We start from the raw sequence: 24,629 nt of genomic DNA on the forward strand, positions 1-24,629 counted from the left end.
GTATACTTTTTTTTTCCTCCCATAGAGACTTATCCCACAATGAATTAGATTGAGTTGTGAATTAAAACACCGGTGTGTAATAAAACATCTTTTAGCAGGATGGAGATTTTGACTATGCCTTATATTTCTCTAACCCTGCCAAGTCTCTGCCCTTTTATTTATCAAGACTTTCCAGAGGGAAAAGCTTCAGAAAGCATCATTGTCTGGTTACCATTTGACGGCAGTGAGTCGTGCATGTCTTTCATAGATGTCTCACATATCCCAGGTGGCTCTTTTGAGCGCTCCTTCCTTCCAATCACACCCTGAGGCGCACATACCCCGCGCAAGAACAAGAAGTGTTTACTCTTTTGGATTACATGCGCCTTCTCCTTCACATGTCGGAAGCTTTGGAGCGCTTTGCCTGAATAACAATCACTGGAATGCTACTATGTCTCATTCAAAAGTGTCTTTCTTGTCAACTCCCCCCCCCTCTCCCCTTTCCCAAACACCACATTTTCTCACGCCAAAATAATATGGTCAAACTTCCCATCAGTTTCTCTTTTTTTTTCCGGGTCATTTGAACCAATAAAAGCACCGGCTTATTCCTAAGTTTGTATGAATCTTTATTAAAGACAAAAGTAACAGTGCACTCTTTGGAGAATGGTCGCTTTGCAAGTCTGTCACTGCTATTTACAAGTCTTTTGTGTGGTCATCTTGTCTTTGGCTGTTGGGTAGTATATTTTGAAAAGCTGTGATAAAGTGGGTGCTGGTCGGTAGGTTTACAGCCGGGCACGGCACGGATTGTTTAGGCGCTTAGAAAGACTTCAAAGCACCTTTTGGTCACGCTGAGGCCAGACGTTGGTCTCACCTCCCCGTGTTAGCCACATTACCAGCACCAACACCTCAGCAAGCTGGACTAGAAATCAATCTGTCAAGCGGGCAGTGTGTCTGGATTGCCGGCCAGTGGAGCTGCTAAGCAGACTGTATTTGAGAAAAAAGTTTTCCCCAGTTTATTATTTCATATATGTACATATATGTGTAAAGAGCCATCACTGTCCTTTCTTAGACGCCTGTCTTCTTGTATTCCATCTAGTTTGAGGCTGTGTGTGTGTGTGTGTGTGGGTGTGTGTGTGTGTGTGTTGGTGTGTGTGGGTGGCGGAGGAGTGTGAAGCAGGGCTGGTCAGTCCCAGCAGGAAGGACCTGATCTGGACATGGTTGTTAAGTTTCATTGGCTAAAGGGGGTGGGGGTGGGGGGGTGGTCGCTTCATTGGCTGCTATCTGTGGAGCTCATTATTCACATGGTGGGTGGCAGAGAACGAAAACCCCCACAGCAGAAACAAACTAAAGACGTGGCCACAGGAGAGGAGGCGAAGAGGCGGTGGAACTGCAGTTTGAGACGTCCTCGGCAGTGAAAGCTCTCATCTGAAGCTGCTCTCTGCAGTGCTGTCTGTTCAGCATCTGAGTGATGCGCGCTCCAGGAAATCCTCCGTGAAGAAATGCACTCACTGTTCTTATACCAACCTGTGTTTTTATTGATCCCCAGAGCAGGGGCCCTTTTATTGTTTTAATAGTAGCCATCTATTTTCTGAGATAATCACAGAAAAGCCTGATTTCACTTGTACTCCCTGTCAGAAGGGATTTCATTCCCTTGAAGGATTAATGTAATCAAAGCGGCTGTAAAATCCTCTTTCAGCAATAATGACCAGTCACACTGAGACAATCTGCTGTCATCCAAGTGTTTATTTCCTTTTCTGAGGAGGGATTGGATGAATATCATAGATTACAGCATACCCTTCATGTTGACTTTGCTGTCTTTTTCCCTCCCAAAACTACATGTTTAAAGGTACTAAAGCAAGAAATGTTTCCACGGCTGTATTTATGGTCTGTGTTAATATATATCGTTAGAGCATAGTCGTGCCAGCAGTCACATTGACGGAGAGAAGATTAGAATGTAAGATTCTTAAAGCTGATGTACTTAGTAGATGTGGGCTTATCAATTTATTCCAGTTCCACTCAAAGCTGCTGCATCCCGCAGATAAATCCCACAGATTGTGTGTGACAGTTTCAGGACGATGTAGAACCAGAATGTGTCAAAGACTCAAGTGATTGACAGTCTCTTAACCTTTGCCCCGGACATGGCTACTTCAGCAGATTATTTTTTACTTTCCAGACTGTACATGCATCAACGATGAAAAAAACCCTGCCGTCTTTGGTTTCTGTTCTTCAGTTTCAATATAAATCCTAACGTCGTCCCTCTCAGCTTGCCCAGGTTTGCCCTCTCTTTGTGCAGCCGTTGCTCTCAGCTTTTGAAACTCATATAAAAGAGGAATCAATCATCACATCAAGCCAAGGGAATACATTATATCACCGTTATTGGGCGGCACATTGTTTCTTAATTTGTATGTAGTGCGCTGATGTTAGTGGAGGCTGGAGAGGGCAAGTAGGATTAGTGAATTTCAAGTGTTTCTGAGACTCAAATAAACAAGTGGAGATAGTGGTTGAATGTGACTGCAGCGTGGGATTAGGGGGGGCTTTACTCCCCTCAACGGCGTGTCGTGTTTTACATGTTTGTCGGCCTACATTGAGACACAGAATCTCCTGGTCTCATTTTGTTTGAGATGAGGAGGGGATTGAGACGGCTTGAGTGGTCGCTGCAGGAGCAAGCCAGCAACTGCTGACATCCTTTTTTTTATCTTGTTTACTATCCCCTCAATCTTCAATGACAGAAATGCATTTTTCATCTCCTGCGAGGTCATTAATGTTGCTGTAAATGAACTGTACGGGCCTTTCGAATAAATGGCTTTGGCGCTGAGGAAGTGTTTTATCATTTTATCGCTTTTTCAACTCCGCTCCTATGCATCTGTCACCGTGACATTATTCAGTGCGATAGTGTGGGAGTAGATGCAGTAAATCATGTCTGATGTGACATGGGTTTTTTTTCAGACAGAACGGACGGACGTGGCTTTCCCATGCCACGTCACAGAGAAAGGCCTCCTTTATCGGCAATCTGACTCTGCATGATGGATACATCCCGTTGAGTCTAATTGTCATGAAATGTAAGCCGAGCCCAGAGGTAGGTGATAACTTAGGCTCTAGTTACAGCCGCTGTAAGTTTGACTCTCGTCACTGCAGAACATAACATCACGAGACGGCCGAGAAGTAAGAGAAGGGGGGGGGGGGGGGGGGGGGGGGGGGGGGGGGGGGGGGGGGGGTGGTCTGGGTGAAACTTCAGAGTCATTAAGTATTAAGTGAACTGCTATTGCATTCCACAGCAGACAAAGCACAATTCCAGCTCCGCTGTGTGGGCTTTTTTGGCTCATAAATAAGGCAGGCACCTCTGATTGTGGGGTGAATGTATAATTCATGCACTGCCCCTCCTGCTCCTCCTCTTTTCCTTCTCACTTTCTGCCAAGCTATTCCTTTTCAGCTCTTTGTTGTCTGCACCCTCAACTGCATTTAAATTAATAATTAAAGAGATGCTCAAAGGACGTCTGACACTACCTGCTCGGTTACTCACCGTCTGCGAGCCGAGTTTTTTGGGAAACAAAATAGAAAGTCTTGAACCGTGTACGTTTCGGTTCACCCCCACTAGAGCTGGAGTACTACAGTGTTTTGGTTGGTTGTAAATATGAAGGAATTATGACGCTGGCAACGTTCTTCTCAGGACTGTAAAACACTTGAAGATTTGGCAAAATGTCATTACTTGTGTGAGAGAGTAAAAGTCTGTAAATGATTGTAATGTAATGTAATAATGTATCAGTCTTGTGTTATTTATAATTAAGACATGTCGCAGATGGGTTGGCTTTGCTGGCTGCAGTGTATCTCATGTGTCTGCTCAACACACACATGCTGGTTTATAGCAGCGCAGAAATTAATTTTGCGCTATCTCATGGACTCAACAGACTATAAGGTCGCGCAGGGTTGAGGAAATGGCGAGTCTAGACTTTATAACGGCTCAGGATGGGGATATCTTCTTCCTGATTTTCTCGCCATATTTTCGCAGTCCTCTGGAACTTAACGGCACGTCACAGATGTATTGGAAAGCCTTGCTATCGTATGATTTTACAATCTTTCAGATCACAGCTCCAGAACTTGATGAAATAACTTCTAGTCGTGTGATCATAGTCTCAGTGGGCATCGGCAACTACAGAGGCTACTCCTTTTCTGCCCACAAAAATAGACTTAAATACTGTATGGAAATCACTGACTTTAAATTCTGAAAGGCAGCTTGAAGTAGGGCCTGCATGAGACTTGTGGAGAAAATAGTAGCAATCATCAGGAGTAATGGTCCTCATTGTGGCTTTCCACTGAGAACAGAGAGACAGACAGACAGACAGAGAGTGCGGAGTCGTGACCATTATAATGCGGATTAATTTCAAAATATTATTAACCTTTCAACAATTTTAAAATCGCTTCTTTTTCTTCCATCTTATATGTTCAGTGAAATTGTGCACCACCACCACAATTTGGAAAGTAATGGGTCTGAATGTGCTGTATAGACTGACTATCTTTGGGTTTGGGGTGGTTGGTCAGATACATTTTTTAAAATTCTTGGACACTTTATCGAAAAAAATCATTAACTGCTTAGTTAGTGGTAAGTTCGTTAGTTAGTTGTGAACCTACTTTAAAGCTAAGTTTGGTGACTTCTGACTCCCTCTGTGGTTGCTTTGTGTCTCAGAATGCACAAACACGTGACATTTCCCCCCCCCCCATTCTGTTTATAATAAATAAATCTACAATCGCAGTATAAAAAGTGAATTTGTCATAACGGCTTTGTGCTGTTTAAGGCTTAATGTAATAGCAGAGCTTATTTTGGACATGCAGTGCTTAGTGCTTGTCTCTGCATAGACAGTGTTAGGTATGCATCTCTTCCAGCCATCATCAGTAAAGTGTTCTTTGATAAAATGTCAGAGGTATGCGGGGTGTGACTGCATGCTTGCAGTCAGACGTGGTGGTACGGTTGCTTGCAACCCAACCCAACTCTTCCTCCACCTTGACCAAATATGCATTTTTGCCAAGATTGCATTGAATGGCAAACTCAAATCCAGGCTCCAAAATGTCTCTACATTATCTGAAGACTGTGATGTGATTTTGCACTTGTGCAGTTGTCTTACAACAGACACAAAACACGCGTCATTGGCATCAACTGTGTTGTGCGGTTGGCTATAGGCCTGGAAAATACACACAAAAAATACACTATAACAAAATAAGTTGGAGGTTACAGAAACATGGCCCCGTGCAATGGCCATGTTTGTGAAAGATATATCACATGATAAAAAAAAAGTTCATACTTTGTCTGCGCTGCAACGTGAGCCTGGTGTTTTCAAATGTATCTACTTTGGAGAGGGTTTTTGGAAAACATCCATTTATTGAGCCTCTGGCTTGGTGCAGATGTAAGGCCAAAACGGAGAGAAAAGATGTTTTGAAATTTATCAGGATTACAGCAGACGTGGTCTAAGAGTGCAAAAGAATGAAAGGCAGATAAGAACTGAGAAGAAAGACGAGGGGAGACGACAGCCAAATAAAAGTGAAATAGAGTGAGAAGTGGAGTGAATACGTGGAGTAAGTGCCTGTTTCAGTAGAGTGGAGGACAGAGCTCGGCGACTCGCTCCCGGATGGGTCGATAGATATGAGCAGAGGGCTGAGACCTGCCGGAATAATTGAGTCCGGTCACAGGGAGTGTGAAAAGTGCCGGGGCAGCAGAAAATAGCCATAACTCAAGGAGATTGGAGGAGGTGAGATTTACAATGTGTGTGTGTGTGTGTGTGTGTGTGTGTGTGTGTGTGTGTGTGTGTGTGTGTGTGTGTGTGTGTGTGTGTGTGTGTGTGTGATCAACAACAGAGACTCCTCCATATCAGAGTCTCCCAGAGAAGCAGACAGCTGCTGGTCTGTTCCAAAGGCACCTTGTAAAAATCTGTTGGCACCGCTCAAGCTTTCGCTGACCGTCTGCACTGGGATGGATACGTTCGGCTCTGATAACAGAGAAAAAAATATATTTGGGAAATCCATATTTTAGATGCAGTTACACACGTATGGGTGTGAGGTTTTGTGTCTGAATGTAATTTACAAAATAACAGAATCAGTCATAGCCGTCTCATTCATCTCCCTATGACTGTACAAATGTGTTCTGGCAAAATGTCATCTGCATCAGTGTGAATTATTACCTGTCTTTTATTTTGTACACACTGTGTATTGTTAAGCCCGGGGGCAATCTCGACTGGTAGCAGTCCACGCTTCATTAACTAAAACATAACACTTGCGTGACATTTTATGTGTGCGCTTTTTCATAGTTTATGTTATTCCAGTTACTCACTGGGGGCAGTTAGCAGTTTTATGATGGGTGGAGATAACCATGCTCCAGTGACGGAGAAAGGCAGTTCTGTGCACACCAAGCCAACTCCCCCCCCCCCCCCCCCCCAAGTCTCTCTCCCTGCCCTTTCCTACCCCTTCTTCCCCCCTCTTCACTCCCTCCGCCTCGTCCCAGCGATGACAAAGTGAAGATGGGCTGTGGCATTGGCTGCCATTCAGCCTGACTCTCTCATCGGCCCCACAGAATGCCTTTCAGGGTCCCCCAGAGTAACAACTGCTGCGTTTTATTACAGCGTGAAATGGGGAGTGAAAGACCGCTATGGATGTTCCTACTTAACCATGCAGAATGTGTCACTGTTGGGGAGGAAGATAAGAGGACAAAGGGGAAATCAGCCTGCTCAAACGCTTTTGTTAAGACTAAGAGCTCTCGTACATAGAAACAACCCCATGCCCTTGTTTACATCTCAAAGTAGAACCAGTTGTGTCTTTTTAGTTGAAATTTGTTCAGAGATATGTTAACATATCATTGGATGATTACATGCATTCCTTACGCTATTCAAACAGATGGTAGCCGTGTTGCCAGCTGGAGAGATTTGCTCGAGGGAGACCCAGACGTTGGCACCCAAAACCAGCAGATACACTATGTCCAGCTCAATTATGGTCTCTACTCCAGTTCCATGGTGTGTTTCCCCCAGAATAGATCTCAGAAGTCAAACACTAGCCTCACTATCGACAGGGCAAGATGACCAAATATTGGAGTTCTCCAAGCCTCTATGGGACCAACTAATATTAACTGTTAGACCACACACATCTCCTGATGTGATCCCGTTAACTGAATGCTTTTATGTGTCATTCATGTGCAATTTAGTATTATTTGGTTTGTTATGATCGGCAATTTAGTGGTATCGCAACACATCTTTAAAATTTCAACATACAAAAGTGCATATTTCAGGACTGCGAGGGCGTGTATCTGGATGTGAACGTTGCACAAGAGCTTGGAGAAATCTGTTATGGCATTATCCCAAGCATGCTTTTGACGGCATTGGTGCTACGGTTTTACATCGAGCACCAAACTTTCTGCAAATAGGAATCAGGCAATTGATTGATGAGAGCACCTTTGTAATTATATATAGCCGTCCCATTTGCTTTGGCAAGACATCTGTCGTCGGCCGTCCTCTTCCCTCCTTAAATGTCAGGTTGTGGGTGTGGCTGGGGTGAAACGCTGACAGATTGTCGATTTTCAGCACACCTGCAGGGAGCTCTCACCGCCTCCACACAAATGCTCATCGGTTTTGTTGCCGTTTACGATATAACCGCTCATTCAGTTAAAAAAACACTGTCCTGATGATATATACGTTTTTTTTTAAAAACAACATCCTGTTAGATTTCAGCAGTGTTTTGGGAACTTTTGCCCCTGAAGAGTTAAAAAAAAAAACGGGGTCTGTTAGGGGTGAGACAACACTAAACTCACAGCCAGCATTCTGATCTGTGTTGCAATATCCTTGGTACGCAATGTGCTGTGTTAATTCATGCTGCTTGGCATGCAAGCCTGAGCATCTCGAGGTAACGATGACTCTATTTTCACTTGTATAGTGAAGCGATTGTGGTGAACCAGAAAAAGATTCATCCTCATGAAAAGCCAGTGGAATGCATTCAGTCCGTGCACACAAGATCTTTCAATGAGTAAAATGAGCTTGATCCCCTGGCTTATGTGTGTATGTTCAGTGATTTGTAGAAGGGATTTTCTGGGCTTTAACATGTGCGTCTATTGGCTGAATGTCCTTTAGACACTGGTGCAGCACACAGTTATTGCCTCAACACCTCATTGTTCCTGCTGGGATGCTGATGCTGCTGCTGCTACTGCCCGTCTTCGCTGCAGGCTCTATACTCTCAGAGGACACAATTGAGAACAGAATTAATGATATAAGGTCACCGTATTATTAATAGCAGATGATGATGATAAAACTGCGTTTTCTCTCTGGGTGGTGAGGCATAACTTTGACAGCGCAATTGAGCTCATATGTCATTCTAAATCTCTGCGGGGTTGCGGTGGTTTCACCTGATCAGCTCTGTAGAAACCACATAACTTTCTTTTGGAGCTCTCAGCTGTCATAACTACAAGCTCTCCCTCCAAGGTGTCCAATAATCCCTCAGGCACTTCATATTTTATATTATCACTAGAGGGATGTCTATATTGCTACGAAGTAATTAAGGAAACACCTTCCCTCCCAGCCTCCTCCACCCTCTGGAGCCGGCTGCTCGACACTCGACACACTGTCCACACAGGGCTTCCCGAGACGAGGCTCAGTGTAATTGAGAGCTGGCAGACGTGTGCAGGGTTTTGATTGCAGCATGGTCCTCCAAAAAAAAAAGGTTTATGTTTCATCATGTGCCCATCCGGCGCACTCCATAAAAAGCAAATAAACTTTTCACTGGCAATGGCATAATAACGACGGAGTTGGCTAATGAGCGAATTAAAGAGTCGTAAATACCACTCTGCCCCCTGACTGAGATGTGACATTTCTTAAATCAACTTAAAATATACTCCCTTCAGTAGGTGCCCTCATTTCACCACTCTTCAGTACGGTGCCTTACATAACACTATGTTGTTCTGATTACCATTTTTCTCTCCCACTGACCAATCTATTGGACTGTCCCAGAGGAAGAATGTGTTGAAAATGTACTGCTGTGCCTCTTCTGAGTGCTGTAGCTGGTGCAGGAGTCTAAATTAAATGGAGTTGAATGAGTGACTTTGGCAGGTCTCTAGTTGGTGTGGTTTGGGCTGCTCCCAGTGCAGCATAGAAGCAGCCTGGCAGTGGTTTGACTGTTTGACTGAGCTTGCTCTTCTCTTTCACACCAGCTCTTTGTGGCCAGCAACGGGAGCATATAAAACCCTCGCTTCTCTCAGTCCCATCTGAACATATTCTCTTTCCTACGGCAGCATTTGCCTGATTCTATTGGACATGCATGGACTTTTGTGTTAAATTACATTTGCTTTTATTGAATTTGATCCATCCAGTGTGAGCTGTAGTATTTAAAGCAAGAGGAGTATGACTAGATTGGTAAACTTTCATTTTAAATTTTTATCATCCCATTATGTTTGGCAAAATGACTTTGAGTTCCACTCATGCTGATGTTTTTCTTTCATCCCATGCCTATGCCAAACATTCAGTAAATTTGTTCCACGTGTCAAATAAGGGAATCCCAAGAACATTAAACCAAGTGTATCATTTACGAAAGCGCTCTCTGTTCCGCGTGGTAGAGAGAAGAGAGGTTGGTGCCGGTGCCAGAGAGCATCAGGCCCAGACATGAGCAGGAGAAGTGGTGCGATGAGAATGAGGCGTAAACACTATATGGGAGGCTAGTAGTGTTAAGGTATGAAGGAAGAACCCGCCAGGACACACCAAAGCCAAGCATCGCAGCAAGGGTGTGTCTGACTCCTCATAACGGACAACACCTTTGCCCCATGTTTGCTTTTGCAGAAGATTGTTTGTGTGCTTTGAAGGTATGCCAGGGATCTGCAACAAAAAGAGGTGTGACTGGTTGTTTTTGAATGTGCAGAGGAAGTGGCTGAGTGAGGTGGCCTGTCAGGGAGCCAGCGCCCGAGCACAGAAAGCACCATCTCCGCAGCATTGGCTCTTTGATGTGGCTGGCTCTTTGAAGAACTGACACCCTTCTCTCCTTTTCACAGTGCCTGGAGCCCTGCAAGGAAACCTGGGACCTGAAGGAAAACCAGTGCCAGGATTTATGCGAGGTATGTCACTATACCACAAATACCGTGGTCTGCTCAGACTGAAGTGTTTGAGCTTTTTCATACTTAGTGGGAAAATTCAATAAGAGGAAACTTTGAGAGGAGTGTGAAGTAACTCTTTCTGCGCTGTAATGACACTCTCTGTGAGGCTAAATCAAAGCTCTTTAATATGCCCACCGCTCCGGTGAGTCATAAGCTGAAATGTAAACAGGACAATCCCTGTTAGCTCACAGAGCGGCCTGTTTGCAGGCAGACAGGTTGGTCTGTAAAAGTAATCTGACATATATTTTCCCCTTCCTCTTTCTCATCCTCCCCCCTGCCAGCCGCTCTTTCCTAAGAAACACTACGAGTGTCTCACGAGCTGTGAGTTCCTAAAGTCGGTAGAGGGAGTGAAGCAAGGTGATTGTCCTGCCCCAGAGAAGGCCAGCGGCTTTGCAGCAGCCTGCGTGGAGAGCTGTGAGGAGGACGGAGAATGTTCAGCCGTGAAAAAGTGCTGCTCCAACGGCTGTGGTCACACCTGCCAGCTGCCTAAGAACCTCTACAAAGGTAATACTAAAGGGTACACCTGCACCACATTGTATTGCAATATAATCATTTTGCCACAACACATTGTTTATTAAAGTTATAATCCATTTGATTTAAATCCTGGATTATAGTAGTAGTAGTTGTAGTAGTAGTGTTTTTTATTCAGCCATTACACACAATACAATGAGTATCACATATAGTAGATACAATACTATACAATATGACTGAAACGGAAGAGGCAGAAGCATAATGCTCATATATGCCTATCCTGCATTCTTTTCATTTAAGGTACCCTCAAGAAAACAAAATATTAAATCCACACTTGTAACCCACACAAATATATTTATAAACAAATCTTTTGAAAACCAAAAATGAGCTACACATTCTGTCCTTTTGTCCTTTTAATCCCTTAGTTAGCTTTTTGTATAGTTTTTTAACAGAAACCACATGTTATTGGGTCATCAACATTTGGGAAATTGTTATCAATAAGTGTGGCAATCGTGTGGTAATAGATTTTCTTAAAATGATAACAACAACAACAATAATATAAATTTATCAAATTAAAATGTAAAAACATTATGACAATGTTTAAGGGGTCGTTCATAGTAAGGAACCAACAAAACAATTGCACCTGAATCTGCAGCTCAGATGGCCAGAAACACAACTCCAAATTAATGATAATGTTGCTCTGTTACTGTTGGATGTGTAAATAAGCAACTGCTAACAAGTTTGTCATTTTAACATGAAACGGTAATGATATGTCAATGTTGCATTCTTCGCTTCTCGGCCTTCCCCAAGTGGCCAAAATAACTGTTATTGCAGGATTAAATGCAAATTAATAAATAGTTCATCATGCAAAACGCATATGAGGAACATAAACACAAACATCATGTATTAATTAGAGGAAGAAGGGAGTTCGACAGGGAGCCAGGTTGACAGACTAGGATGCACTCAGTGTCTAAACGTTAGACTGTGTGCGTTGATACAGTTGCTTAATTGTCCGTGCATTCAGCAACTCATCTCTTCATTTAATCATTGCTCATTACTGTTTCCAAGGGGGACCAGATTAACACAGTTCACCAGCTGAATCATGGATACCCCCCAACCCCCTCTGTTTATCCATCTCAATAAATGACGTGTCATAACTGGTAATGGTCCAATGCTAACGTCAGGATTTTAATGTGATTAAATGTTGCAGTTTGCATCTTTTTCATGAACAGTGTTGAACCAATTAATCCTCCACTGTTAAACATTAGTTTTAAATCTCAATGATGCAAATTCCAGCTTATCTTGAACAATTTTTGACAACTTGCACAGAGTCATAAATCTTTATTTCATCTCTTTGTATTGCAATCCACCCACACATCCCTCATGCTGTTCCTCTTGTAAATTGGAATATATCTTCAGCCTTGAATTTGCTGGATAAGCTTGAGGGTTTCACAGACACAGATGTACCCAGGAATCTTTGCTCCAGTAAAACAGTTTAATAGTGTCGCCCAAGGCGGCCTGACGTTCTGAGGCTGCTGAGCTGTTATGTGAGAGAACCAATAGCCTCTGAACTTGGAGATGGGAGCTGGAACTACATAATATACACTATCTGCGCACAATTGCTGGCAGCCTGAGGCCATAACAAAGTTGAGGAGATGTTGAAGTGAGAGCGGTGGAAGATGAGTCTAAATCAAGCTTTGAACCGCAGCAGTGATCGACTGTGTATGCTCATCACTCTGCAGTTAGAATACGCATGTTTTTTTTCTCTGTGTAGTTCAGAGACGCAAAAGCATGCTAGTATTTTCATTTGATTTGGAAATCAAAAGATGAACGACACGTTAATCGTGAAAAGATGAAAGCAGGAGTAACCTTGAAAATTTCAATCCAGTGACCCAGTCAATGAGAACCATTCACCACACTGCGAGAGCTTCAAGTCAAGCAGTCTACACGCTGGTTTTTAGTCCAGCCGCTGAGCTCATGACGGGTCGCCGTCAGCGCTGCTTTTACACTGAATTACTCTGAGCGTTTTGGTGAAAGTCCGGATGGCATTCCTGTCCTGGTCCTCCGTGTTAAAGGTCTAATTAGTTGCTCATGGTTTGAAGAGCGTAATCGTGTGTGTGTGTGTGTGTGTGTGTGTGTGTGTGTGTGTGCGTAGTCTTCGCCATGATGAGCCATGATGCTGGAAGCCATTAGCAAACACAAGCGGGGAGAAATGAAGCGTTTCCCCCACTGAGATCACTCTCAGATGTGTGTGTCTGTGTGTGTGTTCAGGTTAGGGTACCCAGTCCACGTGTATGTCACTGATGGAGAAGAACTCAGAGAAACTGAACCCCCACCGGGCTTTTGATGAGCAACAAAGCTTTTTTTTTACATCAATAGATGTTACACATCATCCACTGCTCTGTAATGCCGTCTCGAAGATGTATGTGTGGGGATGCGCCTCCGATAGCTGGTTTATTAGGCTCTCCTATGTCTTCCATTTTCATATCTTTCTCTCTAGTTCTCTCATTTTCTCTGCCACTCAGAAGAAACAGCATGTGATGTAACCCAACGTATGTGTATGTGTTTTCTGATCAAAAGCAGTGCACATTGCTGCACTGTACTGTGAGAGAAACCAGCAAAGGCGCTGGAGGGGGGCGTTAAAATAAAAGAATATGTGAAAAATGTAGATGTCAGAGTGAAATTGAATTCAGCTTGAATTATCCTCGCACTGTCACAACAAGTCAGTCAGTTAATGGGTCCATGAGATTTCGGTATCTCCTCATGCTACGAGCAGTGTTTGTATTGCTTCCTCAACACGTATAATTAGAGCAATCATTATGACGGTATGTGCGTGAGTATTGAGAATTATATTCCTGCAGTGTAATTGTTGGCATGATTAAGACATGAATGGACGCCGCACTCTTGCTTCAGCAGCAGTTACATCACGGTTTGGAGGAAGCGTGCAGCCATTGAAAAATGAACACTGTATGATTCTTGGACCAAACCTGACCCAAAAGTTATCTTTGGAAAGAACAAGCTGAGGGAAAGTGTTCGTTGCCCTCCCACGTATTGCGGAAGAGAGAGGGTGCGTGTGTGTGTCTGTGTGTGTGTGTGTGTGTGTGTGTGTGTGTGTGTGTGTGTGTGTGTGTGTGTTTTTGTATTTCTGTGTGGTTTGTGCTTTGCAGGAGTACTTGTGTGACTTTGTGGAAAGATGAGCTAAGACAGAGGGAGAGGTAGGAATGCTGTGGTTACCTTGGTGTTCAGTATTGCGCAGGAAATGTGACACGTTTGTTCGCGCACACACAAACACACAGACACACACACACACACACACACACACACACACACACACACACACACACGCACACACACACTCTCAACCGCAGAGCTGTGAAACCACAGCACAATGACCCCCAGCTGTTAGTGTGCAGAGAGCTGTTATCAGCGGGACAAAACAAAGTACCGACTCCATAAGCATGTGGCTCAAGGACCCTCCTCCATCTTCCAGGATTTTATATGCATCAATCACTTTTACATGCCTTGTATGAAGACTGAATAGAGATATAAGAAATTCAAGTGCTCTGCATACAAAACACAGTCTTGATTATGTTGTTTACTGACATGCTGCAGTAGCCTTGAGCGTGTGTTAATGCTGTTTATAAGTGCGGAGCAGTGGTGAGCCGCTCAACGGCGACAAAGGTCCAACATAATGGTCTGAAGTTCTAGTTGATTTATTGAGATCTGTGGGATGTGTTCAGCCTTCTCCTGTACTTTCAGACTTGCTTTTCCAATCTCCATCTCATTATCACTCTGCCCAACGCTCAATCAACAACTCACTACGTCTCCGCCGCAGTAAATTTACTTGAGAGAGTCAATCTGACTTGGCTGAGCATTTGGCTCAGTCCTGCACTTAATAAATCTCTAATTTACTGCACATGGCCACTTCCTCTGAAAAGCTGAATGTGAAGTAAAGTGATGCAAATTAACTTTGTAAGCATGTGTGTGTATGTTTGCAGTAGTGTATCTTGTGTCTGCAAGAGAGGGAGACATTGCGCCCACCATCTCACATACCTAGATGCAAACTATGTGTTTCATTACTAAGAAGCGCGGCTACTAAAACACGTTACTCTGGCCAGGAAATATCACGATCTGTCACAGTAGAAAGATGATGCTGTTGACCCGCAGCGTGATTTAAATCTATTGCGGTGAGGTCATGTCTCATTTTCAAATCTGAATCCGTCCAAATCTGGTGGTGTCATTTATCTTTCCAGTCAAGAAAGGAAAACAACACATTTCATGTTGAAGTTCACCTGCGATGTTCCACACAGTGGTGATATTAACTCCTGTCACGGTATCGTCTGTCTTGCTTGTACTTTTAGGAGTCCCTCTGAAGCCCAGGAAAGAGCTGGGGTTTTTGGAGCAGCCGTCGGGTCAGCTGGAGATCCGTTGGTCCTCCAAGTTCAACATTTCCGTGGAGCCCGTCCTCTATGTGGTGCAGCGCCGCTGGAATTATGGCATCCACCCTAGCGAGGACGATGCAACCGAGTGGCAGACTGTGGCACAGGTAGGAATCTACACACCATACGTGCAAAACACTGAAGCATGTCAGTAAGATGAAATGCTTTTTTTTGGGGGGAGGGGGCTTTGTAGATCCCATCAAATGAGTGATTCTTTTGATCAGACATTTGGGATTTGGATCACTAAGAAATGTCAGCTTCACATGTCCCGGCGTGCCACATGCTGCAGCTGTGAAAGTGCTGCAGTGCACTGACAGAGTGTTGCACACGGTTGCACATTCCTCACAGTCACAGTGTCTTTGAAAGTTTGGAAAAAGAGAAACATACAGATGACTGATGTGGCAGCAAACTCACATGGGACTGTGACCCTGCGTGAACCCTGACCCCTGTGGTTTTCTAAACCCCCCCCCCCCATCTGTCCCTCAGACTGCAGAGGAGCGCGTCCAACTGGCCGACATCAGAGCCAGCAGATGGTACCAGTTCAGAGTTGCTGCAGTCAATGTCCACGGGACCCGCGGCTTCACTGCGCCCAGCAAACACTTCCGCTCCTCCAGAGGTCTGTGTGTGTGTGTGTGTGTGTATACATATGCATGTGTGTGTGTGTGTGTGTGTGTGTGTGTGTGTGTGTGTGTGTGTGTGGCCTTAAGTTCCTGTTTTGACACCCAGTGCCCTCCATTTGTTATGGTTAAGACCTTGGAACAGGTGGAGCGTTTGGGAAAGGGTTTTAATACCTGATTTGACTTGATATCTGACAAGCCAAGTGTATGTGGTGGAGCTTTCTTTATCACAGACGCAAGGAAATTCTGTTTTTGGTTCATCTTAAAAATAAATTTAAAAAAAAAACAGTTTTCATTCACCTAACCTCGTCTCTCATTAGAGGACTAAAATACATATTTTTAGTGAAATGTGTTCTAAGTAAGCAAAAATCTAATTGGTGAATTGGGTTCACACTGCTTAGATGTGTTTATTCAAAACTCTATTAAGGAAGTTAACCTTTGAATGCTTTTGTCAGCCTTGTTAACCTGGATTGTAAGAGTTTCCCCTCCACAGCTTCAACACATAATACCCAGTGAGTTAAGTGGAAATGGTAATTCGTGCAGTTGCCAAGTAGAATGCGAGTAATGAGGAGCGACTGGGTGTGGAAAACGTATTTTTTTCTGCGTTGAAACCAGATCTTTAGTTATGTCTTCAAAGCAGGGGTTTCCCCCTTTTTACGGTCATATAAAATGTAATATGTCTGAATTAGTCAGGATATTGCAGGTTTCAAATGAATGCAAGTGTTGTCTTGCTTCCAGAGGGAGTGACGTAACCTAGGCGCGCTTCAGATCTTTGCCACAGATTAGAGAAACAAGCTCTGATGGCATCCTGTGTTGCTGCTCTGCTCCTGCACTTTCAGTGTTGAATGACGCTAAATCCCAGTGTTGTGCTGCAGATGGCATTTGTTAAAGCAACGGCCAATTGTTGAGTGGTTCCCATGGATTACAGAGTTGTGAATATAATGTGTCTGGATTGAATGTGATCCTGATCAGGATACAGTGCGTTTTGTTTGACATGTAGAGGCAGAGAAACGTGCCGCGCCAGCTCAGACATGCGCAGCAGTCAGTTAAGCGCCTGTAAAGGTATATGTCGTGTAAAATAGTGTCTTCATTGTGTGGACCATTTTAATTTGGTCAACTATGTAATGCACCGTGCACATCAACATACTTTACCATACCTGGGTAATTTATTTATCCATATATGGAGAGCTGTTTAGCAGTGGAGCACTGGCCAACATCCTAAGTACTGCCATGTTCTGCCGAATGCTGAAAACCTGTGCCAAATACAGAAAGTATCGGTGTGTTTTGGCGTTGTGTGTGTTAGCGTGTTGACCTGCCCTGTCAATCCCTCGTCATGCATTTGCTCCCCAGAGCGCTCTGGAAGGCTGTCAAACAGAGCCAGACACCAGGTGGGAAAAAGATTCTGCTGCAGGGATGGAAACCGATCTCCAATCAGGCCAATCGGTGCCAGAATGTTGATAGATTGATGGGAGCTGTCACGGATTTGATTAGCTCCCGGCCATTCTGTCATGCCATTGTTATTTATGTAGTACGGCCATATCATCTGATTGCAGTTTTGCACTACCATACTTCGTTCGGGCAATTTGTAAGAACTGACTGCTTATTTATCTTGCACAGCCAACATCAGCTGGTATGGAGAACCGATGTGTCCAATTGTGTTGTTTGACTACATCAAATGTGTTTCGGGTGGGAGAGGGCAGGAGGAGAGGCGAGCCAACCGGGCTGTGGCGTGAATCATTTTCTCATTACGGGGCCTTTCTCTCTGGTCTGATGTCTGGCATGTGGCCCTGCCTCTCCTCCTGCACAAGGAGGCTGACTCACAGTGCATTCGGATGGGTTCAGAACCATCTTTACTCTAGACTCACACACACACACACACACACACACACACACACACACACACACACACACACACACACACACACACACACACACACACACACACACACATTAGTTAGAGTACAGGAATGGTGAGTGTGGAGCCAAAGTGAGCTGCATGTGTTTGTTAACCCCTGACCTGCACTCTGGGTCGTGCCAAACGCTGTCATAGACGTGACATGACACCTGTCATAACATCTCGTGGCAGATTGTCAGCGGAGGACTAATTGCTACACACGGTGTCATACTGGTCCCCCTCCCGATCTGCAATGCTGACTCGCAAGTGTTGAAAGGTGTCTTGGCCCGTAATGCGTTCGACCTGAAATTATACTTGCAAGAAAACTGCCTTGGCTCGAGATTTGTCACATACAAGAACCAGAGGCCCTCTTTGTCTTCCCCTCTAAATGTCTACAGATGTACTGAAATCTGTTGGCGCTGAATGTGTTGTTTCATCTTGGTGCTATGTCTTCAGATCCATCCGCCCCTCCCAGCCCGACCAGTTTGCGTGTCAGCAACGTGACGCTGGGTGAAGAAGGCCTGGTGACAGCCCGTCTCAACTGGACCCTGCCAGAGGAGCCCGATATCCCCATACATCACTACAAAGTGTTCTGGAGTTGGACTGTGCCCACCAAGTCGCTGGTGCCATCCAAGAAGAAGAGGAGAAAGACCACCAACGGGGTAATCTCCTCACCCGTCTCTCAGTGATGTGTTCTTTCTCTTCCTTTTCCTCGCTCTCAAGACAACTTATCCAGAATGATCTCAGCATCTTTTCCTCTGGCCTCAACACATCACTGTGAATATTATCCATGCAGGCCAGTGGAAGAAAGGATAAACACGGAATAGGAATTGCATTTATTGATGTACTTGCAAGGCTATCAATCACACACAGATTGATACAATGTGTTATTCATTGTTTTAATATACTGATGAAAGAACCCTTAAACGCACTATTAAGCTTTGAAAGAAAACACAAGTGTGATAAATAGCCATATTTATTCTTGTAAATCACAATTTTAAAGTCTGTGTTTCTTAAATATCTTAATTTGTATTGTTCCCTTTTTTTGCAGTTTGTATTTTGGAAATTTCGTTTTCTCCTACTCAGTTTTTTGATTGTGTAATCAGCTATTTCAGAGGTGGTGCACAGGTTTATGTATTTATTTGTTGTATTTTAAACATTGATCTCAGTAGTCTCAAAGTCAAGGAGTTGTATAACTATACTTCATATCCTAGTATTACTTCTTTTTTGCCTATATTATATTCAAACTAAGGCAAGACTCAGTAATAACAGAACAAAACATCCAAGACATATTCTCTAATAATAAAATAAATATACTTTTTAAAGGAATGTTAATGCCTTGGAACATTTTAGTTTGCATACTGGAACATTCTCAACACTCCAGAATGAAAGAATAGTTTTCATGACCCTTTTTAGAGAGATGTAACACAGAGAAAGCCCCCCACTTGCAATCACAAAGAAAGGATACATGCAATTTGGTTTTATAAGCTTAAACAAACAGGCAAGCTGAAGGCTTACAAAGTTAGACTTCCTGGCTTGGACAACTCAGAAAGCCACAGAATAATATTTTGATAGTATTTGTTGTCACATGTATTTATTTTTAGGATAAAACCCTTGCCCTTATAGATAAATCATAAATTACAGACTCTTCTGCGCATAACTGAATAATAGATTTAAGCGTTTAGTGAGACATTTGCACAATACATTCAATATCATGTGACCTGATGGCACATACCTGTGGTTTAGTATCTGTGAAGAGCATTTCATTACAGACTCGAGCAGAAAAAGACAGATTGTCTAGACAGTTCACACACACCTCTATAGAGTCTTCTCCTGAATTAGTCTATGAAATGTGTAGCAGATGTGGCACAGAGGAGATAGAGGTGGGAGACACCAGACACCCATTGACACATGTACTACTGGTTTCCACTTTGGCACCTCGGGCCTTTGAAAGCAGCCTGCTGGTAGAGGAATGTCAAAACACGCACAGTCAATAACAAGAATTCATCAAGCTCACGCTGATGGTGGAATGCTGCAAGTCAAACACAGTGAGGAAGCCCTGGGAGGCTCTGATAACACAGCTCCCTCACAAGGCCCTGAAGCCTATCTCCTTGCCATGATACCTTCCCCAGCTCCGCATGTGTTCTTAATAAGCAGGGCTTTCCCACAGGCCCCTGAGCTGAGCTGGGACTATGACTGGGACAGTAACAGGGCTTCGAAAGGAGCCTCAAGCGACTGTGTGATAACATACAAAAGTCAACATGCAAGTGTTTGTCATTGTTGCAGGCGCAGAGCTGGGTAGAACTGGAAGGACTGCAACAAAACAGCAGTTATACTGTGGAGTTGCAGGCCGTCACATACTGGGGACAGGTGCGTCTGAAGAGCTCCAAGGCCTCTCTCCACTTCAGCACCACCAAGAATAATGAGTCAGGTAACTGTTCCACACTGAAAAAACTCAATAAATTCTGGATTGATTGCAATGACATTTATGGTCCCCAGAAGATAAACCCTAACAACTTTGGAGATCCTCTAACTTTTCCTCTAGCGCCACCATGTTGACCTATGTGACTTTTAAGGGAAATGTAAATGGAGAGCTCCTGGATGGATTGTCAAAATTGATCAAATCTGGTACAGATATTCATGTCCCTTTCAGGATAGATTCTAATCACTTTGCTGACCCCCTGACTTTTCATCTTGCACCATCATCAGATCGAAATATCACTTTGTCCACTTTATGACCAAAACCCTCCCAAACTTGTGCATTCCTATCATCTTCAGCTGTACTTCTTGTTTAGTGCAAATGTGTAAGTGCTAGCATGCTAACATGCTAAAACAAGATGGTGAACATGGTAAACCTGCAATTAGCGTAGCTGGCACTAGTTTATTTGCCATTTGGTTAATACTTTTGTCCAAATCACCTTACTTTTGGTTAATGGTTGGCTCAAAAAGTGACACAGCCAACGTTATGTGGCAACCTAATCATGGGTAGTAAGTGCAATTAAGATTTAGGTCATGCACTACCTAAAATATTTGGCTGAATCAATCTAGCAGAATCCAATTTTCTTTTTGTTTGTTTGTTTTCCCGGAGAGTTGAATTTTCCTAAATTACTGAGAGTCTTCAGGCAAACAATCATCATGAGAATTGCACAAAGAAGAAATGGCCAAGGTGCGCAGACAGCACATCTGCATTCAGTCGAAAGCTCCTGCGTGTTTTGGAATCACAGACCAAGCCTCAGCGTTATGAGTTTGTACATTTTCAGCATGTGTGGCTCTAGAGGGAATTGAACCTCTAACCTTGGCAGTGTTACGCAGCACCGCGTATACCCATAGAGTTACACCACATTTATGAATAAAGAACGTGTTGTAACCGCTGTGATATATTACAAAGAAATAATGTGTGTTTTTGTTACCATGCTGGAGAGTTTGCCACAACACAGTCACTGTCTTAGCTACAGCAGCAAATATTTCTCCTTTCTCTTTCCAGTAAAATCAGTGCTCAAGTCAAAGAAGGAGGAGATATCCCCTCTTGGTTCGACCTTAGCCAAACGCCCCTCTGGCCCTCTCGAGGTAGGCACGCCCTTCTACCAGGATGGCCAGCTGCAGGTCCGTGTCTACTGGAAGAACCGGGGAGGTATGTACTCCACTATATTGATTTACAGCTTTGTTAGAATCTAATTAGCACCCCATTAAGCCCATCAATCACTATGACTCATGTACACCATTATTAAGTGTTAAGACCGATTCTCAGTCACTCAGTTATACAATGGAAGATTCCTTTTTTATAAATGTGGTATCAGATGGTGTAAATGAAATAAATTAAACAATGTGTCATTGTGAGAGTTAAGGAATGCCAGAGCTGGGCAAATTGGTGTAAACCAGCATATGGACTGTTAGAGCGGAGCCACCGTTTAGTAACCAGAACAATAAACACACGGAGCCTGAGCCGTGCGATGGGATTTATTGACAGCTGTATTTAATAGATCCTCGCCCTCGCATTAGAATGGAAGCGGTCCGTTTTGTTTTACAAGGCCTGATGTCATTGGGAACAGAAACAGTCATGGGTTGCAGCACCCCAAGGGGTTAAAGCCTATAGGAATGCCTGTCCCAGCGGCGTCCATTCCCCAACCCTCACCAGAGTGGAAATATGGAAACCTTGAAAGCCATGCTCTCAGGGTAACCTGTCAAGTCCCATTCACTGGTCTATGTTATGTTACTAATATATGTCATCGCCTAAGCCAAACTCCACATCTTGGAGTCAAGAATGCAAACCCTGGCTGAAGGAGAGGCCTGGTGAGACACCAACTGCTGAATCAGAGTGAGAGAGAGACAGAAGGGGAAGATAGAGTTGGCCCAGAGCTGTTAGCGAGGTTGGCCTGGACTCCAAGAGCTGAGTGATGCTGACGGGGATCAAGTGTGGCTTGGGAATCGCAGTGTTGCAGTGCAGAGTTAATCCTGGTCCAGCTTCTCTTTCTGTCTCTTGTTTGCAGTGCTGGTCTGCAGCATGTGTGTGTGCCACTGCCACTCATTAGTGTGAGGGATGACCCTGGCTTTGACTCTGACAACCTGGGTTCCACTACTGTAAACATGGAGACACGCAGATGGCCTGGAGAGTTATAGTCTCCGGACATCTGGTTTGTGTGACGGAGAAGAAGGGACAGGTTAACTGAACCATGATTAAACTCTCACTCATTGTCTCTGTGATCCACAGCAGCCCGGCCTCTGGGTTGTCTCCAGCAGACGAAAGAGAACCTTACTGTACAGCAGCACAGATAATATATCGCTGTCTGCCCAACACCCAGACAAAAGACAGCAGTCCGGCTGTGGCGGCACTTCCTAGGCTCGCTTCCAGCCATGATTTATCGAACACCGCTGAGGTTCTGTTCCCTACCTGATTTCCATGTCCCGTCTCTTGTTTTACATACCACTTCCCCATCTCTGTCAGACCCGGCTAAGCATATCTTGTTTATTTTTTCCCCGATTTCCCGGTTCCCTGTAATTCCTCTCTTCTGCTTCCAAAGAGCTCAGGGGCTCCACGTGCCAGATCTGTGTCTAAGCCTTCAAAGGACCCCTTTTATCTCCCCACCACAACCCAGGCCCCCGCCGAGGGGCGAACATAGGATATACTAAATTATTAATCGGAGAAATATTTCACATATTCAAGCGACACAGTTGAATGAATAATAAATCTAGCAAAATAAGATAAACACTACTGATGAGCTACTGTACAGTAATGAAGCGAATGAGAGCTACTGTGTACCAGCATGACCAAGGCTGTCTCTCCACTGATGAGAATGCAAAGTTGAAGTTAGCTGAAGTTTGGGTTGGGAATGGAGCCTTCAGCAAACAAAAGGAAAGGTTTAGGAAGCAGGAAAATCACATTCATAAACTAATGCAAGGATAAAGAAGGAAGTTGTTTCATGTTTTGTAATTTCAGAGACACACATTATTGTGATTATCAGTAATGGAAATAGTGATATCAGATCTCAGATAGGGAGTATTGTAATTTGTGAGATACCCATCAGTTAATCATTTCGGCCTGTGTAACTGTCTTTTGATATCCGATTAATGTTCAGTGGGTGCAGTGGTGTTACTTAACTATGTTAAGTTACACTAGTACTGCACTAAGGTACAATTTTAAGATGTCGATGGCTACTTTATGTTAACCGCACGACATTTCAGAGTTAGAGGGGCAGTTATTCCTCTTACGTGACTACTTTTATTTTACCTTCATATTCATTTTAGGCTTTTTTCCAAAGCAAGTTCAAGTTTTATGCACACACATCCATTTAGTTTAGAATTCAGTGTCTTGCTAAAGGATGATTGTGATTATTGATTAGTTTTTTGTAGAACAAAGGGAAAAATGCCCGACTGGGGCCAGCTTGTTTTGTCAGCCAACAGTCCAGAGCACAATTTGTGCCGATTTAAAGAGAAAAGCAGCAAATCATTATATTTGAGGACCTGGATCCAGTAAAAATTTGCCATTTTTGCTTCATAAAGAAATTGTTGTCAGTAGATTTTTTGTCGATACACTAATTATTTTGACACAAGTAATTAATACGGTTACACAATAATATAACACTGATAAGGGCCATTCTGCTCCTTAATAAATACTTTTATGTTATTAATACCTAAGTACCTCCTGCTCTTGTAAAGATCTGAGTTGTGTCTTTTTTTGTGTTTTACATGTGACATATTCTCTCTTGTCACCTTTTTTACAGACCCCGCTGTGAGTCGCTACCATGTCCAGTGGATGCCGGAGTACTGCAGCCACAATGAGACCCGAGGACCGGAGAAATCCGTCACACAGGTTAGTCTCCAGCAGCCGTTTCACACACCTTTCCGACTGCAGGTTTAGATTAGAGTGCATAGCACAGAGCTACGGCATGATCAGCAGCTCTGTGCTATGCAAAGCACGCGCCTAACCTTTTGTCTGATCCTTAGAAAGGACAGCGCCGCTAAAGAAAACAACTCCGCTGAGTGAGCCTGAAGCCCTGTTGCGTTGGATTTGCACCGGGCAAATCACTGGCTGGTGTTTTGAATATTATGAGTCAGTCGTGTGTTCAGGCATGCGGCGTGTTGGCCAATAAAACGCATTTACTTAAACAATGTTTCCCAGAAGGGGGATCATTCACCTCCAACGGCCCCAGCCATGCATTGTGCATGGGGCTTTTTCTCATGGCGTGCAGTAGAGTCTGTGTAGGGGTTGGGAGAGTCTGGGGGTGGGGTGGGGGGTTAACTGCTTGGGCTCAGGCTGATACAGGATGGCAGAGGCCTGGCAATCAACACATTCTTTCGGGACCAGCACTCTGGTTGCTAGGAAATATACATCCATTTTCTATAGATTGCTGGGAAGGATTCCAGGCTTTTGCTTTTATGTGAGCACAGCGCCTCATTCCCTTTTAATCAAAGCTGTTTCATATCAGAGATAATATACACACACCCACTCTCAAGGGACTGCCTATTAATGTAGAACCTCTTTATTGCAAATGCAAGATCTAAATCCACTAGTCAGCAGGATTTTCTTGTTTTGTTTCCTCGAATGAGATGAGAAAGGCGTTTTTCTGTTGAGATCAATAGATGATTAAAGTTTGAAATGAGTGTTAAGTGTAAAACTGCAGCACAGCATT

The 24,629-nt window shown here is 43.8% G+C and overlaps 1 protein-coding gene across 1 annotated transcript in view; it reads left to right on the forward strand.

Annotated features, from left to right (window-relative positions):
- Positions 1-24,629, forward strand: part of LOC137868217 (anosmin-1) — a 38,090-nt gene that overhangs the window by 8,762 nt on the left and 4,699 nt on the right. Inside the window, exons 3-10 of the mRNA XM_068704856.1 lie at positions 9,980-10,042; positions 10,363-10,585; positions 14,914-15,098; positions 15,478-15,607; positions 17,959-18,164; positions 19,789-19,933; positions 20,987-21,133; positions 23,721-23,809. Coding sequence (XP_068560957.1) covers positions 9,980-10,042; positions 10,363-10,585; positions 14,914-15,098; positions 15,478-15,607; positions 17,959-18,164; positions 19,789-19,933; positions 20,987-21,133; positions 23,721-23,809 — 1,188 coding nt within the window. The remainder of the gene's footprint in view (positions 1-9,979; positions 10,043-10,362; positions 10,586-14,913; positions 15,099-15,477; positions 15,608-17,958; positions 18,165-19,788; positions 19,934-20,986; positions 21,134-23,720; positions 23,810-24,629) is intronic.

This window comes from Cebidichthys violaceus, unplaced genomic scaffold, assembly GCF_023349555.1.
Source record: "Cebidichthys violaceus isolate CVI_PGR_0920_01 unplaced genomic scaffold, fCebVio1.0.p SCAF_11, whole genome shotgun sequence".
Taxonomy (NCBI): Eukaryota; Metazoa; Chordata; class Actinopteri; order Perciformes; family Stichaeidae; genus Cebidichthys; species Cebidichthys violaceus.